Below are 18,764 nucleotides of genomic sequence, written 5' to 3' on the forward strand. Positions count from 1 at the left end.
TCCAGTTTCCTCATTTCCCCTCCCCCCACCTTGTCTCAGTCAAATCCCTCGAACTCAGCACCGCCGTCCTAACCTGCAATCATCTTCATGACCTCTCCGCCCCCACCCCCACTCCGGCCTATTACCCTCACCTTATCACCCTCACCTTAACCTCCTTCAACCTATCGCATTTCCAACACCCCTCCCCCAAGTCCTTCCTCCATACCTTTTATCTTAGCCTGCTTGGCACACTTTTCTCATTCCTGAAGAAGGCCTCATGCCCGAAACGTCGATTCTCCTGCTCCTTGGATGCTGCCTGACCTGCTGCGCTTTTCCAGCAACACATTTTCAGCTGAGTTACCTTCTTGCCAGGATACTAATACTGAATATTGGGATGTTAGTACGAAGACTCTGTTATCTCCTAGACCCTTGTTAGCTCAAGTTGATTGGTGTTACTTTCTTCTATGTCCTTAAAAATTGGGTTGGAGTGTTTGAAAGCACATCACCTAAGCTAGCACTTCTGCATAGTACTCAGCAAATGCTACATTGTCAAGGATACCATCCTTTAGATGAGTCATTAACCTTCAGTTCTAATTTAGATTCAAAATTAGTGTATTTAGAATGGGGAGCAGATTAGATTAATTACAGAGTGGAAACAGGCCCTTCGGCCCAACAAGTCCACACCGCCCCGCCGAAGCGCAACTCACCAATACCCAACTTACCTAACACTACGGGCAATTTAGCCTGGCCAATTAACATGACCTGCACATCTTTGGACTGTGGGAGGAAACCGGAGCACCCGGAGGAAACCCACACAGACACTGGGAGAACGTGCAAACTCCACACAGTCAGTCGCCTGGGGCGGAATTGAACCCGGGTCTCTGGCGCTATGAGGCAGCAGTGCTAACCACTGTGCCACCGTGCCGCCCACAGCAATGAGACAAGATTCTGAACTGTTTTTATCTGAACAAATCTTGTGTTGCAGTTTGTGTTATTCTCTTTGTCTTGTTAACCAGGATGTAAGTGAATTTACCCACAAACTCCTGGACTGGTTGGAGGATGCATTCCAAATGGCAGCAAATACAAAGTAAGTTCATCACCTGTACTCAAAAGGCAATTCCATATGAAGGGACTTCATAGGAGTATGATTTCCTGGAGTAGATGTCAGGTTGTGCATCAGTTAACAACTAATATACAACAATGTGAATTATAATTTTCATGCTCCCACTTGTAATTTCCTCAAAGTATTGGAAAAAGTTGGTGCAAATTTCCACTGGGTCGATGATTTGTATTTCTGTTAGCTACTCCAGGGTGCTAACTCCTTTTAAGTCAGGTTCCAAAATCCAGTCTCCACTGTCCTAGGGAACACGAATGTAAACTTAGCTCACTCTGACAAACAGCTATTTAACCCAACTCGCCACTGTTTGTCTCTTGGTCAGTTTTGTAGCCATGCAGTTTCTTTCATTCCACCAGCTGCAATTTTTCTAACAAGTCAACTACATGGCACTTGTGTTGGAGATGCCAGTGTTGGACTGGGGTGTACAAAGTTAAAAATCACACAACACCAGGTTATAGTCCAACAGGTTTAATTGGAAGCACTAACTTTCGGAGTGTCGCTTCTTCATCAGGTGGTTGTGGTTGCACAACCACAATGCCTGAACCACCACCTGATGAAGGAGCGGTGCTCCGAAAGCTAGTGCTTCCAAATAAAACTGTAGGACTATAACCTGGTGTTGTGTGATTTTTTTAACATGGCACTTGAGTTGTTTGTTCTGTCTTTTATCTCTATTAACTATTAAAGAAGGCTGAGAGCTGGAATTTAAAATGTCCATTGCCATTGTTCTCCTGTAGAAATTCGAGTAAAAAGTCACAAAACCCAATGGTGGAACTCTTCTATGGAACGTTCTTGGCAGAAGGCATTCATGACGGTATGAAATTCACTGTGATTTGTCAACACAGCTTTGTGATTATTGTTTCCGTCATGTATTTATAAGTTGCATAGATTTAGGAGGCTGGATTGTCAACTTGATCTGTGACTGCTGAAAGACTGATAACGAACATAATGGGCTGATGAAACTTTAATCAGCTCTGTGTTGATTCCTGTTCCTAACTGCCCAGATCGCCACCTTGAATTCAACTGAGTGGCTTTCTGGATCCTATCAGATGGTAATTAGGAGCTACCGCATTACAGGTCACCTGTAAGCCAGACTGAATCAGGATGATGCATTTCCTTCTCTGAAGGACATTAGTGAACCTGTTTTTTTTGTGACAATTGAGTAGTTTTATTATGTAATAATTATTCATAGGAGTTTTTTATTCAATTATTATGTTAACGTTATCAGGTTAAATTCCCCAATTTCAATGGAATTTGAACTTGAATCTCTGAATCATTCGTCTGGTAACATACCCACTTTGCTATCATGCTTCCAACCCACAAAATTCATATCAATCAGATATAACAAAGTTGACTGATTATGTTTCCAACAAGTACTCCTTTATTTATTCTTTTTTTAAAAACTTTATTCTTCGCACTAGTTTCATGTGAACAAAAGGGATCCAAAATGTTAATTCTGTTTTCTCGCTACAGATGCTGTGAAACGTGCTGAGTTTTGCTGCAATTTCTGTTTTTGTTTCTGATTTTCAGCATCCACAGCCCTTTGGTCTTTTGTTTTGCATCCCTCTGTGGTCCTGATGAAATGTGAATTGATTTCTTCTTGATGTTGTGTTGAGTCATGCTGTTGTAAAACAATGCATTACATAAAGCAAGCTGAGAGTTTTGTATTTCCTGTCACTTTTACAGGCAAAATGTTCTCTAACATTGAAACATTCGGACAGTATCCTCTGCAGGTTAATGGTTTTGACGACCTCCACCAGTGTCTGGAGGGGGCCATGGTGGTTGGGGAGATAGAGACACTGCAGTCGGATCAGTCAGTCACATCTGGTCAAGAGGTGAGTTGTCTTTTGTCCCATGGGGTGGGGTGTAGGGGGAGCAGGGCAGTGGTGTGGTGGAGACAAGGCCAGAACCTCTCATGCATATTTATCTAAATTTGTACTGGACTAATCTCTGTAACTCCACTTTGATTTCACTGAAAGAAAGAGAGAAATGTGCTAATCAGCTTCGCAAACTCCTATCAAAGATTTATTCTCTGGTTCCTCAAAGGCATAACCCAGAACATGGCATCACGTCAGTCAGTCATCATGCTGAAATCATGTCATCTTGGAATTGAGCCATGGGGCCTAATATTTGTCCTTTTGAGTGTAGCTCCATTATTAATTGACCATGAGAAGGTTGTGATGACTGTACATCAGCAGTCTTTTAAGCGCCTGTAACCCACAGTGCTGTGAGGTAGCATTTTGACTCCAGTGCATTGAAGAAACATGCATGAGCAGGGATTAATTGTAACATGCCTTTACAGCTCCTATGCACCCACACCACTACAACCCACTTCCAGGGATAAAAGTCTGAATTTCTAGGCCAATAATTGGTTGGTATTGCACTGCTGTTTGTGTTTGCAGAATTGCTTGCTTAGCAGCAACAGTGGAGCCAGGGACCCGGGTTCCATTTCACCCTTGGGTGACTGTGTGGAGTTTGTACACTCTCCCAGTGTCGTGTGGGTTTCCTCTGGGTACTCCTGTTTCCTCCCACAGTCTAAAGATGTGCAGGTTAGGTGAATTGGCCATTGCATATTTGTAGTGTCCAGTGTTGTGCAGGCTAAGTGGGTTAGCCATGGGAAATGCAGGGTTACAGGGATAGTTGGGGGGGGTGTGGAATGCTCTTCAGAGGCTCGGTGTGGATTTGATGGGCCAAATGGTCTGCTTCTCCACAGTAGGGATTCTGTGGTTCTATGAGATGCGATGAAATATCCTATTAATTATAAGCTTTTGTTTTTACTTCTGGATTAATCTGTGTATTGCTTTACGTACTTTCTGTCTCAGTTAGCATTAAGTTTCTTCTACCCATTTCTTTTCCAGAACTGGTTTACAAAACTACCTCCTGTATTAACTTTTGAACTGTCCAGATTTGAGTTTAATCAGTCTTTGGGTAGACCTGAAAAAATTCACAAGAGACTGGAATTTCCTCACATCATTTACCTGGACAGGTGAGGTGGTCTGGTAAGCTGTTGTTGTTGTAGAGAATTGGTGAAATTTTAAACACATTTTTGATAATTTGCAAATTTATTGAGAGGACGTTGTGTAGGGTCAATTGCCTGATGATATTGGTAGATTTACAGATTTATAAATATAAAGAAACAAGGATTTGAATTGATGTAGCACCATTCACAACTTCAGGATATGCTAAAACTAAATGAATGGTCACTGAAATAATTTCTTTCAGAAGTGTGGTCACGTTTCGAATGTACGGAACTTTGCAAAAGATAGGATGGTCATTTAGATCCATTTGGAGATTTAATTGCAATCTTTAGGGTTGGCTAGTACAGATGATTGGGAATAAGCTGGAGACTTGTAAAGCCTAACCATGGACTGGTTCACTGCTGTGATCCTCTCCTCCTGCAGTTCAGTTTGTTTGAACAGTGCATTAATTGTATTAATAGCATTAAAGTCCCAGTTCGGGGTTAGATAGTCATAGGAAGTGCATTCACAAAGTGGCAAAACTGATTGATGTTCAACTTCTGCCCTGCGGATGAAGTCTGTGGAAGGCTGTGAAAGTGGGAGAGATCAAACATGTACAGTCATGGCCCTCAAGGTACAGCCTCTGACATCAGGCCAGTGACCTATTCTCGGAAAATCTAGCTCTGGAAATCACCATCAGCACATTTTTTGACTGTCCTGTGTGTCACTAGGCGCAGGAAGGAAAAGAAAGTGGAATATCCAAATTTGCTCTTCAATTTTGCATTTGTTCTTGGGCTTTAACTTTAAACTCAACTTCCATATCTGCTCAAAAATGTGCAGATGCAAGACTGAATTCTGTCCCTTGTTGCTATTGCTTGTACTATAGGAGACACAGGTGAGCTATTGATAACACTGAAGGTGGGTGTCACTTCAAAGTGGGGATGGGACTCTGAATCCAACAAAAAGATTTTAAATGATTTTGACTTTTCTCATATGAGATCTGAGCCAGAAGGTCCTGAGTTGCAGTCCCATATCGGAGATTAGAGCATGTAATCCAGGCTGATGCTCCAGATCCATACTGTAGTTCTTTTGATGCATTACGTTGAGGTCCTATCTGCACACGCTGGTAGACATAAACAATATTGCGGGATTGTTTACATCAGAACAGGGACATTCTCCCAATTATCTGGTTAATTTTTATCCCTCAAACAGCATCAGTTAAAAAGGATTATTTGGTCATTACTGTTGTGGTTTTGTGTTTCCTCTCATAAATGTAACCCATCTCACAGCAACACTGGTAAATAGGTAAAGGCTCTGTTTATTTGGTAGAGGATTGCTCAGCTGGCTGACTTGTTAGAGGAACTCATCCAACAACTGTTACAGGAAAGTACAGCTACATTCGTTCACATTGCATACCTCAAGTGAGATCAACAATAGTTATTAGTCGCATGTTACTTTACTCATTCATTGGGTCTGGCCATTTATTTGAGCATTTATCACCTACCCTTAATTGCCCAGAGGGCAGTTAAGAATCAACCACATTGCTGTGGGTCTGGAGTTGCATATCAGCCAGACCAGGTAAAGATAACAGTTTTTTCTCCTGCAGGACATTAGTGAACCAGATGGATTTGTTTCTGACTATTGACAATGATTTCATGGTCTTCATTAGACTCTTGATTTCTGTTGAATTCTGTGTCCATCATCTGCAATAACGGGATTTAAACCCAGGTCCCCAGAACATTATCTGGATCTCTGGATTAATAGTTTAGTGATAATTCTGCTAGGTCATCATCTCCACTATCATTTTATATCCTGGTTACTTGCCTGTTAGCTTGTTCCCTCTTAAAATTATATTATGACAATTGCCTTCTTGAATAATGGGATCTTGCTGTGTGAATTGGCTACTATGTTTCACTACATCACAAAAGTGGCCTTAATTAATAATTAATTTTGGGGCATCCTTAAATTGTGAAAAGCCAACATTGCATGCATGCTACAGAAAAATATTACATACCTGGGTACATGAATGGGAAGGTTTGGAGGGATATGTGCCAAGTGCTGGCAAAAGAGACTAGAGTAGGTTAGGATATCTGGTCGGCATGGATGGGTTGGACCAAAGGGTCCGTTTCCATGCTGTACAACTCTATACCGATGATGGCTGCTCTGTGTTTTGTGAAGAGTAAGCTTTTTGACTTTGAAAATCTGGGGTTAGTTGTGTACTGAGACCTTTGTGTTATGTGTGCACAGGTATCTACACAAGAACAAGGAACTCACACGCAGTAGAAGGGAGGAAGTGAAGAGGCTGAAGGAACAGTCAACTGTCCTACAGCAGCGATTGGAGAGGTACTGACTTCTGTCTGCTATTCACTCAGAGTCACGCAATTGTGTTCGCCACTTGATATCAACATCCCATCATTTTCAAGAAGGGGTTGAGAGAACCTTCAGACTGAGAGTAGTAATGGTTTGAAGTGAAATGATTTAGTATCGTCAGAGAATGATACATAAAGCTGAAAATGTGTTGCTGGAAAAGCGCAGCAGGTCAGGCAGCATCCAAGGAGCAGGAGAATCAATGTTTCGAGCGTAAGCCCTTTTTCAGGAATGGAGGGTGTCAGTGGAAGGGTACTGGTTGGGTCGGTGGGAAAGGAAGAAGCGGAGAGCTTTGAGACCTTCGTGATGGGGGATGGAGGTGTATAGGGACTGGATGTCCATGGTGAAGATAAGGCGTTGGGGGCCAGGGAAGCGAAAATCATGGAGGAGGTGGAGGGCGTGGGTGGTGTCCCGAATGTAGATGGGGAGTTCTTGGACTAAGGGGGACAGGACCATGCCGAGGTATGCAGAGATGAGTTCGATGGGGTAGGAGCAGGCTGAGACAATGGGTCGGCCGGGGCAGTCAGGTTTGTGGATTTTGGGCAGGTGGTAGAAACAGGCGGTGTGGGGTTGTGGGACTATGAGGTTGGAGGCAGGAGGTAGAAACGGGTGGTGTGGGGTTGTGGAACTATGAGGGTATAAACGGGCGATGCGGGGTCAAAGAGCAATAACACCAGAAGAAGGCCAGTTAGCCCATTGTGCTTCTTCTGATACTTTGGTTGAGCTATCAAAATAATTCTGTTCTTTGCTCTTTATCATTTCATTTCCCTTCAAGTATTTGCCTAGTTCTATGTTTTGAATGTTGCTGTTGAATCTGTTTCAATTGACCTTTAGAGCTGTGCATTCTGTTTCATAATGAGCTGTGTCTTTAAAAAGCTTGTTTCCTCATTTCACTTCCGATTCTTTCAATTCAGTTCGAATATATTTTCTCTGGTTGCATTTCCTTGCGAAAACATCACCTTATTTATTTTTACAAGGTCCTTCACAATTTTGAGTACCATTATCAAACCTCCTCTTACTTTTCTACAAGGAGACCAGCCCTGGTTTTTCCAGTGTGCCCACATTACTGAAGCCCATTGTCCCCAGTTCCATTTTAATCAATTTCCTTCATCGTCTCTAAAAAGCCATGCCTATCCCTGTTCTGGTTGACTGGTTACTTAACTTGCATTAAGTTCTAATCCGTTGTTCCTTTCACTTGGTTCTCTGTGAGACCACTGTGTTACAACAGCATGTCTTGTCCAGGATGCTAACATTAGCATGGCAGAGGATACGCAAGAACATGAGTAAACCATTCAGCACCTCGCGTATGCTCCATTCTTCTGTTGTCCTCCTGCTATTTTCCTGTTTTTGTTCCACGTCGCTCAATAGTCTTGACAATCAATAATTTACCATTCTCTCTAACGACTCTTCTGCCAGGGTGTTAACTCCCTTCCCTCAGCCCTCACATTAAGTTTCAAATTTTATTCCCAGATCTTGGGGAAAAAAAAGCACACATGGTCAGATAATAACTGTTGTAGACATTTACCAAGGATCTTATTCATGTCCTTATCCAAGAGTTAACTGTGGTCACATCCACCACATCCTCAAAGTTCATTCCACCACCTGAACCAATTTGTGTGTAAAAAATGTCTTTTTTAAAACTCTCTCCTCTCACTTTAAGAATATGCCCCCTAGTCTGAAATCTCCCATCTAGGGAAGAGACACTTGTCATTAACCTTATCTATATCCCTCAAGATTTTCTAAACATCTATAGGCTCACTTTTCAATCTTCTACACTCCAGTGAGAGAAGTCCCAACCTTTCTTTATAACTCAGACCCTCTAGTTATGGCAGTATCCTTGTTAAATGAATATAGGCATCGTGGGATGTACTTCATTTGGAGTATATAGGAATTGTGATAAGGAATTGATGTTTTTCTTGCTTTTCTCCTTTTATTTTTAGGTATATGCATTATGGATCTGGTCCTGAACGTTACCCTTTAACTGATATGTTACAATATGTCTGGGAGTTTACCAAGACCAAACCATCATCTGTGTCCCCCACACAGGATGTTGTAGGCACACCACCACCAAGGTCTCAGCCTAATACTAATTCAGCATCGGCAATGCAAATCAGGTAATCTGGTCCCAACAAGAATACATACAGAGGGTTTAGCATCAAGCAACCTTCGGTCATGCTGCACAAAGTGTGTAAAGAAAACCAAATGTTGAGAGTTCTATTTGGTGTACCCAGTCTGCAATCTTCAAATCTAAGTTCACTGTGCAATTTTAACTTTGGGAAAGCAAATTTTAGCAGGACTTATACATTTAATGGTAAGGTCCTGGGGAGTGTTGCTGAACAAAGAGACCTTGGAGTGCACATTCATAGCTCCTGGAAAGTGGAGTCGCAGGTAGATAGGATAGTGAAGAAGGCGTTTCGTATGCTTTCTTTTATTGGTCAGAGTATTGAGTACAGGAGTTGGGAGGTCACATTGGTTAGGCCACTGTTGGAATATTGTGTGCAATTCTGGTTTCCTTCCTATTGGAAAGATGTTGTGAAACTTGAAAGGGTTCAGAAAAGATTTACAAGAATGTTGCCAGGGTTGGAGGATTTGAGCTATAGGGAGAGGCTGAACAGGCTGGGGCTGTTTTCCATGGAGAGTCGGAGGCTGAGGGGTGACCTTTATAGTGGTTTATAAAATCATGAGGGGCATGGATAGGGTAAATTGGCAAAGTCTTTTCCCTGGGGTGGGGGAGCCCAGAACTAGAGGGCATAGGTTTAGGGTGAGAGGGGAAAGATATAAAAGAGACCTACGGGGCAACTTTTTCACACAGGGTGGTACATGTATGGAATGAGCTGCCAGAGGAAGTGGTGGTGGCTAGTATGGTTGCAACATTTAAAAGACATCTGGGTGGGTAAATGAATAGGAAGGGTTTGGAAGGATATGGGCCAGGTGCTGGCAGGCGGGACTAGATTGGGTTGGGATATCTGGTCGGCATGTATGGATTGGACCGAAGGGTCTGTTTCCATGCTGTACATCTCTACGACCCTACGACCCTATGACTGTATGACATGATTATATGGGACACAGAGAGGGAGGGAAACACATTTGGAAAGAAGCTGAAGACTGACTTTGTAAACCTCATTCTCAGGCTTCAGGCATTGAAAATGGAGGGTTTGAGTTATAAAGAGATGCTGGATTGGCTTGCACGTCTTTTGCTGGAGTGTTGGAGGTTGAGTGGTGACCTTATAGAGGTTTACAAAATCATGAGGGGTATAGATAGGGTTAATGTTTGTGAAATGAACTTCCTGAGGGACTAGTGGTCGTGGGTACACTTACAATGTTTAAAAGACATTTGGATAAGTACATGAATATGATAAGTTTGGAGGGATATGGACCAAGTGCAGGCAGGTGGGACTAGTTTAGTTTGTGAACATGGTTGGCATGGACTGGATGGACTGAAGGGCTTGCATCCATGTTGTATGACTCAATGAGAAGTTACCACTGAGATAGTGAAGGGGAGCTACTTTCTTAAACCAATGCACTCCACATAGTAAAGGACCAGCGCTGTTAGGTTTGGATCCAATGATGATAAATAAATAGCTGAAATTTGTCCAAGTCAGGATGATCAGATGGCGAACTGGTCATTTGATATTAATTTCCAAGCCCTTTTGCTTTTATTCTTCTGGGTGGTGGAGGTCATGAGTTTGGAACGTCAAAGTAATCTGGCTGGGTTGCTGCACTGCTTCCAGTAGATAGTACCCATTGCAGAAACAATGCGCTGGTGGTGGTAGAAGTGGCTATTGACTTTCTCCTGAATGGTGTCTTTGTTCAAGAGAGTGGTAAGAGTGTGGAATGCCCTGCCTGCCAATGTAGTTAACTCAGCCACATTAGGAGATTTAAACAATCCTTGGATAAGCACATGGATGATGATGGGATAGTGTAGGGGAACGAGCTGAGAATAGTTGACAGGTCAGTGCAACACTGAGGGCTGAAGGGCCTGTCCTGCACTGTATTGTTCTATGTTCTGTGTTCTTAAGTTTTGTAGCTGTAAACCCAGTTGGTAGATGGCTGGTTTGCAATGCAGAGTGATGCCAACAGCATGGGTTCAATTCCCACACCTGAGGTCACCATGAAGGACTGTCCTCAGCCTCTCTCCTCACCTGAGGCATATCGACCCTCCGGTTAAATGCCACCAGTCATCCCTCTCTGAGGAGGGAGCAGCCTTACGGTTTGTGAGAATATGGTGACTTTACCTTCTTTTTCCTGTGCCCATCAGCAATTGAATTCTGTAATGTTGAGCTGATTCCACGTACCTGCTTCTGACTGCGGTTTGTTGTCTCTCCAGCTCCTCAGAATTGCCAATTGCCAAGATACCTGAGACTCCAAGTCCGCTGAACACCCCCCAAGCACAGCATGCGGCTGTGCACAAGCCCTTCACCCAAAGCAGGCCCCCCATGGAAATGCCAGCTCATCCAGCACCTCGACACATCACAGCTGAGGAGCTCATGTTTTTTGAGAGCTGCCTTCAGCGCTGGAGGGCAGAGGTTGAACAGGACATTGCAGGTAAACAAAGCTAGCGCCGAGAGGTCAACTTGTCGGGTAGAAATCTTGAAAGTTTTATTTGGTGGGGAGAAACATCATATTTAACTCAAAATGTTAACTCTGTTTCTCTCTCTACAGATGCTGCTGAGTTTCTCCAGCACTACTTGTTTATTTTGTTGCAGTAATTTCTTTGTGACTGCACCTGCAGGGAATAATGAATTGGCATAGTGGAATATATTTAATAAAAAAAGGGGAATACTGGAAATCTGAAATTGAAACAGAACATGATAGAAATACTGAATTGACTGTTTCTCCCCAAAGATGCTAACCAGAGTTAATATTTCATCCAAACCAGGTATCTGTGCTTTTAAAGTTGTAATTAAACTCCACCTAACTACCCTTCTGATTTGTTTGTTCTTTTTAAAAACAAAAAATTGAAGATCTAAAGGACAGCATCACGCAGATCACGCAGTCGATTGATCAGATGTACATGGACAGCTCAATGTGTCAGGTAATGACCAAATTTGCAACTTGCTGCTCAGGTAGCTGAGTCTCAGGTGAAAATATTAGTTGCTGACCAAAACATGGATAGAACTCCTCTTTTTGATCTGGTGTGTACAACAATAGTGTGATGTTAAAATGTCCCACCCTAGCTTGACACTTCATTGGTTCAAATCCCTTCATTGGGCGGCACGGTGGCACAACAGTTAGCACTGCTGCCTCACAGCGCCAGAGACCCGGGTTCAATTCCTGCCTCTGGCGACTCTCTGTGGAGTTTGCACATTCTCCCCGTGTCTGCGTGGGTTTCCTCCGGGTGCTCCGGTTTCCTCCCACAATCCAAAAATGTGCAGGTTAGGAAAATTGGCCATGGTAAATTGCCCATAGTGTTAGGTGAAGAGGTAAATGTAGGGGAATGGGTCTGGGTGAGTTGCGCTTCGCGGGTCGGTGTGGACTTGTTGGGCTGAAGGGCCTGTTTCCACACTGTAAGTAATCTGAAAAAAAAATCTTGTCCTGAAGTCATCTAACCTCTGCTGGAGAAATGTTAGCTACCATTGCTGTCAGGTTCACTTGCAAACAGCTGTAGACAATGCAGAGGGCAGGAGCTAATGCCAGTCAGCAAAACCCTGGCTGGCCTTTATGCTTGGAGAACGAAAATACAAGTGGTACAATACTGTGAACAGTTCTAGGTGCCACAACTTGGGAAAGAAATATTGGCCTTGGAAGCACTGCGGTGTAGATTTTTCTAATTTATTCTTTTATGTGATGAGTGTATCAGTGACAAGCAATTGTTTCCCATCCCTAATTGTCCTTAAACTGAGTGGCATGACAGGACAATTCAGGGGCAGTCAAGCATTGATCACATTTTGGAGTCACATAAAGGCCAGACTGGGTCAGGACAGCAAGTTTCTCTCTCTAAAGGACATCAGTGATAGTTTAATGGTCCTGCTTACTGAGACTAGATTTCATATTCCAGAGTATTAATTGAGTTTAAATTCAACCATCTGATGTGGTGGGTTTTGAACCCGTGACCCCAACTCATTAGTCTGAACCTCTGGGTTACCAATCCAGTGCCCTTGCCTTCATTCTATTGTCTCCCACAAATGAAGAGTTAAGGAACTAATAGAAGGAGGAGGTTCCATGTGGATTCCAATCCTGGATGATGGGAGAACCTAACATGAATGGCAAGAATAAGGTTTGAAGCATTTGTCCAGCCCTCATTAGCTAGACATGCCAATGACTGTGATGCTTTTTGGCTTCCTTCTGATGGTACCAACATGAATGATGTCAGTCTTCACATCAATGCATTCAATTGAATGATAGTCAGGCATGTCTGAGTGCACCAGACAGCCTAAAAGTTGCAGTCCATTGTAACATCCTAACAGTAACATTGGTGACCTGTACTCCATAAGTGCTAGTTTGAGAAAAGATTTTGGGGTCAGTTTTAAGCTATGGTACTAATCAGCAAAATGGTCGAGCAAGCATTTTACGCTGGGGTGTCTGATTTCTATTTTTCTCTGCAGTTAGGTTTTTGGGCCCTTTACCTTTTAGAGTGATGTGACATTCCCTTGTTCGCCCACCAGGTTCCTTATCGGCTTCATGCAGTGCTTGTACATGAAGGTCAGGCTTCAGCTGGCCATTATTGGGCCTACACCTTTGACCACAGCCAGAACATGTGGCTCAAGTACAATGATGTCTCTGTCGCAGAATCATCATGGGAGGAACTGCAGCGCGATTCATATGGAGGGTCACGCAATGCCAGCGCGTACTGTCTAATGTACATCAATGATAACATACCACAGCTCATTGCAGGTAAAAGATGAGCCTTTCCCCTATCTGTTTGCTAATCTGGCTTATGCAGGTAATAGGTCATTGCCACTGTTGGAAGTTGCTGATCTAGAGTAGTAATTTATTGTCCAGCCATGTAGCACCTCAGTTTTAAAATTCACAAAATTGTTTTCGAAATCTTCCATTCATTCAGCTGTCCAGACTCTTATCTTGACTCGAGATCAACTTAGGAAATCTGGTCAACATGGACAAGTTGGACCGAAGGGTCTGTCTCCATGCTGTACAGCTCTATGACTCTGAGTCTGTTCCACTATTCAATGCATTTGTGACTGATCTGATAATCCTCCACTGCATTCCCTCCCTTTTCCACATAACCCTGATTGCCTTTCCAATTAAAAATCTGTCTATCTCAGCCTTGAACATACTTAATGACCCACCTTGAAAGCCCTGTGCTGTAAATAATTCCACATGTTTACTATGTGATACAAATGAAGAGGATTTTTTTTCTCCTGTCTTAAATAGATAATTCTTATGCTGAGATTATGCCCTATTGTTTTAAACTCTACCAGAAGGGGAAACAATTTCTCCACATCTTCCCTATAAAGTTTTAAATACCTGTCCTAATATCTCTTTGAGGCTCAATGCCAAATTTCAATGAATAATGTTGCAAAAAGCATCTTGGGATGTTTCCAACATTAAAGGCACTAAATAAATGTAAATTCTGGTGACAGATGATTGTCAGTCGATAAACTCTTTGAATCGACTTCCACTGGATATCTTGGATACTCTGGGTACTGTGCTCTACTGTCTGAGAAATTAAGGTTGTGTAGACTATACACCTGTATGTGGGGGTCATTAAATGATTGATTACACACTTTGATGAAGAGCAGAGTGGTTTTCTCGACCCCGGCCAGCATTCCTCCCTCTATCAAAATCATCAAAACGCAGTCATTGGGCTTCAACATTTTGGCATGATTGTTTTGAGGTGCCACTTCCTATTCTCAGTGACTTTACAGTTGACTTTAATCATAGAATCATCGAATCCCCACAGTGTGGAAACAGGCTCTTCAACCCAACAAGTCCACACCAACTCTCCGAAGAGTAGCCCACCCAGACCCATTCCCCTACCCTATTACTTTACATTTACTGCTGAATAATGCATCTAACCTACACATCCCCATAGACTTTGGGCAATTTAGCATGGCCAAACCACCTAACCTGCACATCTTCAGACTGTGGGAGGAAGTCGGAGCACCCGGAGGAAACCCACACAGACACTGGAGGAGAATGTGCAAACTCCACACAGACAGTGGCCTGAGGGTGAATTGAACCCAGGTCCCTGCCACTATGAGGTGGCAGTGCTAACCGCTGAGCCACCGTGCAAAATGTTGACGCAAACCACTATCCTTTGAAAGGACGTCCCTGTGAAGCGTATTTTCCAGGGATTGCATTCAAAAGGATTTCCTGTTTGTAAGAACATCAGAACAGAGAGCAGGAATAGGCCATTCAGCCCCTCAGGCCTGCTGCATCATTCAATAAAATCATGGCTGACCTTATACATCACTTTCACTTCTTTATTTCCCATATGGAATGATTCCCCTAAATTTGAAAAATCTTTCAATCTCAGCCTTATATCGACACTGAGCCTTGCCAGGTTTCTGGGAAGTAAGAGATCAGTGTGAAGAAGTTTCTCCACATCTGAGTGCTCAATGGCTGATGCCTGGGTTGGCCAAATGCGGTTGTTTCCTTTTACTTTTAAAACTTGTCCTAATAATTTGTTTTATCCAAATCACAGAAGGGACTGATGCTGAAACTGGACAGATTTTGGAAGCCATCCACACCCTTCCCCCTGAACTCAGGCAGTACGTTTGTGAAGACAATCAGCACTTTATGCAGGAACTTGAGGAGTGGAATGAGGAGCAGGTCCGAAAGATTCCACAAAAGGAGCTTGTTCCCACAGCAGAAGTACAGGAGCCTGCGGTCACACTTACAAAAGGTGATTGTCTTTTTATTGGGAAGTCAAGGCAAACAGTCTCACAGGACATGAACAGAGTTCAGTTCTGGGCACCACCCTTTAGGATGGATGTCAAGGCTTGGGAGAATTTATGTGGGATTTAGAATAGAATGGAATAGCATTTTTTTTTGTCACTTGCATTTATGAAAATACAGTGTGATGTTTGTAAGTCACCGCAGTTTAGGGGAGGGGTTGGCTAGATTGTTAAACCAGCGACCCAGGTACTGTTCTGGGGACACAGGTTTGAATCTGGCCATGGCAGATGGTGGAATGTGAATTCAATAATAATCTGGAATTAAGAATCTAACGATGACCATGAATCCATTGTCAATTGTTGTAAAAAAGCCCATCTGGTATACTAATGCCCTTTAGAAAAGGAAACTGCTATCTATACCTGGTTTCAGCGAGACGTGACTCCAGACCCACAGCAATGCCCTCTGGGCAATTAAGGATGGGGCAGTAAATGTTGCCTGGCCTGCAATTCCCTCATCTTATGAATAAATAAAATAAAAAATCAGCACCATTTTAATTATAGAAATTATTTTTTAAAATTGAGATAAAGTTCGGATGAAGTTCATGTTTTGTTCCCTCCATGGCACTGGGGTTTATGGAGTGTCTACGAGATGGTTCTGCTGAAACTGGCTCTGACGCCGCCAATGCTAGGATTTCCAGACCTGACCCATCATGTTGTTACCGCTGAAACTAACACCGAAGCCACTGCTTCACTGCCATAGCCAGGAGAGATAGACCAGACCCGCCAAGTCACCGATGCTGAAGCCATTACCACTTCAGTCACTGCCCGAAGCTGCCATATTGCTGCCATCGCCACAGAGTGAACTGGAACCACCATGCCACCACTGCTATAGCCACCGCTAAATCATTGGCAGGAGGAACGGACCACACCCACCGACGGTAAAACCTTCAGTAAAGCTGTGGCCACTATCGTCACAAGGATTGGACACTCAGAAACATCACATTGCAGGTCCTCCCTCCATCACATCCGCAGAAAAGAAGAAAAGGTTAATGTTAGTGCAAAAGAGAAATGGAGAAACAAAACAAAAAAGAATGAGGAAGAATGTGGCTGACCAGGTGTGCGGGAGCATGTGAGCACAGATCCCAAACACCACCCGCCCTTCCGCCACCGCCATCTTAAACTACGAGAAAGGTACCAGCCATAAATAGATGCATTTCTGTACAGCTTGGTTTGTTCTCTTCAGGCTTAATAGAGTTGATTCAAATTAGATGGTGTATTGAAGGGATACGATCAGTTCTGCTCTAACGTGGTAGTTCCATTCTCGTGCAACCCCATATCAGGTAAGGAAATCAGGTAATAGCAGCACCATCTAAATTAATGGGGCCAGAATCGCATTATAACTAATACACGCTTTAAAAATTCGTGCTATAGAAACAATGTCACCAATTTGTCAATCATGTTGTAATGAGTTCACATTAGTGAAATGGGAGTTATAGCTGAACAATCTGTACATAATGAGAAAGTGTTTCCACTGTCAGGGGAATCACTAAAGAACAAATAGATTTAAGTGAGAGCACTTGGAAACTGAGAGATAATTTATAAAAATATAAACTTTCAACAGATGTTAACACTCCCCTACATATGTTGCCATTATTACCTGCCAGAATCAAGGTAATTGGGTAATTTCCCCATCAGACTCTTTGGTGTCATATTTGACTGGAAGATGAGCTTCTGACCACATAGCTGTGGCATTGCTCAGACCATGTGCTACTGCTTCAGCTCATCTGCAACTTTTGTTCCTGCTTTTGTTGTCTCTGGACTCCACTATGACAACTCATTGCCTCATATTTCCTGACCGACATCGGTTCGCAGTTGAGTTTTGTCTTGATTGTAAAAATATCACCCTTGTTTTCAAATCTCTCCATTTCCTTGCCTGCATTGCTATATTCCCTTCCAGTCTAACACCCCTCTGAGATATCTATGCTCCGTGCTCTGGCCTCTTCAGCACTACCTGTTTTCATCCACCACTGATGGTTATGTAGGGCCATCCTCCTGGTATTCCTTTCCTTGACCTCTTCGCCTCTACCTCAGGAAAATCAGTGATGTGAAAGTGGCCAGAACTGACTATATGCAGAGATCTTGGAAGGTTATAGGGCTGGGGAGATTACTGACGAAGAGCACAGATCAAAACTAATTGCCGTTAGAATGTAAGATGCTGAGGTTTTGTGCATCTTACAACTTTCCAATAAGGTCAGCTTTGTAAAGGATGTTAAGCCTTCTGGAAAGGAAGGGTGTGTTAATGTTTTGTTTACATGCAAATTAAATTGCTTTTGCACTTGTTGTTTATTATATTCTACAATCCAACACTTGATGTTTTGTTTTGTATATCTGTAATCTGGGGACTATGAAGAATCCGAAATTGCAGCCTTCCTTGATATAAAAAATGGTAATTCTGTCAATTTTGATTTTGTTCTGTGCCCCATAGAACAGACTGTGGCATGTCAACAGAATACATGCTCTGCTTCAGCCAAGCATGCCATTTTGGTGAAGGAGCAGACTGCCCAGGCAATTGAGAAAGCTGCTACCTCCTATGAGAATGCCGGAGCAGAAGCTGCTTTGAAGGAGGTGAGAGAGACTGAGCTGCTGTTTTCTTTGCCATCTGGCCTGCCTTAAAGGTTTCAAAGGGAAAGAAAAAAGTCTAGTTTAAACGGGTTTAACATGAGCATCGTGACAGATCAGTGCCGTTATCCCCATGAGCCTGTCTCCCCATGAACTGAAGTTGTGGTTGTATTGACAAGCTCTATATTTTACTGTTAGTTAGCAAAAAATGTGTCAAACTCAGATTTAAAATGAATGTTTGAGACCGCATGAATTGCCAGTTGAGTTCCAAATCGCTACCACCTTTCTTGAATAGAATATTGTTCTAATACAACTCATGAAGTGATTGGCTGTTATTTGGTACTTCCTCTGCCCCCAGTCAGGAGCTTCTCTTTGTCAACCCATCTGTACCCTACAACATCATGAAACATTTGATCAAATCCTCCTTTAAGCTTTTAAATTTCAGGGGACATGTCCCTATTTTGTGTAATCCCTCTGTTTAATTTAAGTCTTGGAGTCCCGTTAAGATTTTCCTAAATCTAACTGTATGGGAATGGGGAAAGAGCAGGAAAGGGGACATTAGGAATGCTGGATCAACCATGATCCTATTAAAAGGTGGAGCCGGCTCAAGGGGCCAAATGGCTAATTGTTCCTATTCCTTATGGTAGTCCCTTCAATCAGATCAGGTTCCCTTTATTATTTCCAGTCCTCTTTGAATAAGATAAAGTACGTTTTTGACCTTTCTGATTGCTTTTTGTACAAATTGTACTGACTTTCATTGACCCGTGTTCATGGGCACCCTAATCTCGATGTCTGGTGTAAACTGGTGGTGAGTTTAATGCAGTAGGCGATCGCAGGCGAGACTGAGGAAGTAGGACCTTCATGGTAATCTCTGCCACCGTGTGGGAATTGAAGCCATGCTGTTGGTGTCACACTGCGCCACAAACCAAC

At 42.9% G+C, this 18,764-nt stretch overlaps 1 protein-coding gene across 4 annotated transcripts in view; it reads left to right on the forward strand.

Moving 5' to 3' along the window:
- usp28 (ubiquitin specific peptidase 28) overlaps positions 1-18,764 on the forward strand; it is a 90,452-nt gene that overhangs the window by 44,709 nt on the left and 26,979 nt on the right. For all 4 annotated transcript variants that reach the window (XM_043676543.1, XM_043676544.1, XM_043676542.1 and 1 more), the window contains 11 exons: positions 996-1,066; positions 1,831-1,907; positions 2,780-2,928; positions 3,952-4,079; positions 6,298-6,393; positions 8,358-8,531; positions 10,745-10,962; positions 11,382-11,452; positions 13,023-13,251; positions 15,023-15,223; positions 17,701-17,840. In XM_043676543.1, coding sequence (XP_043532478.1) covers positions 996-1,066; positions 1,831-1,907; positions 2,780-2,928; positions 3,952-4,079; positions 6,298-6,393; positions 8,358-8,531; positions 10,745-10,962; positions 11,382-11,452; positions 13,023-13,251; positions 15,023-15,223; positions 17,701-17,840 — 1,554 coding nt within the window. The remainder of the gene's footprint in view (positions 1-995; positions 1,067-1,830; positions 1,908-2,779; positions 2,929-3,951; positions 4,080-6,297; positions 6,394-8,357; positions 8,532-10,744; positions 10,963-11,381; positions 11,453-13,022; positions 13,252-15,022; positions 15,224-17,700; positions 17,841-18,764) is intronic.

This window comes from Chiloscyllium plagiosum, chromosome 35, assembly GCF_004010195.1.
Source record: "Chiloscyllium plagiosum isolate BGI_BamShark_2017 chromosome 35, ASM401019v2, whole genome shotgun sequence".
Taxonomy (NCBI): domain Eukaryota; kingdom Metazoa; phylum Chordata; class Chondrichthyes; order Orectolobiformes; family Hemiscylliidae; genus Chiloscyllium; species Chiloscyllium plagiosum.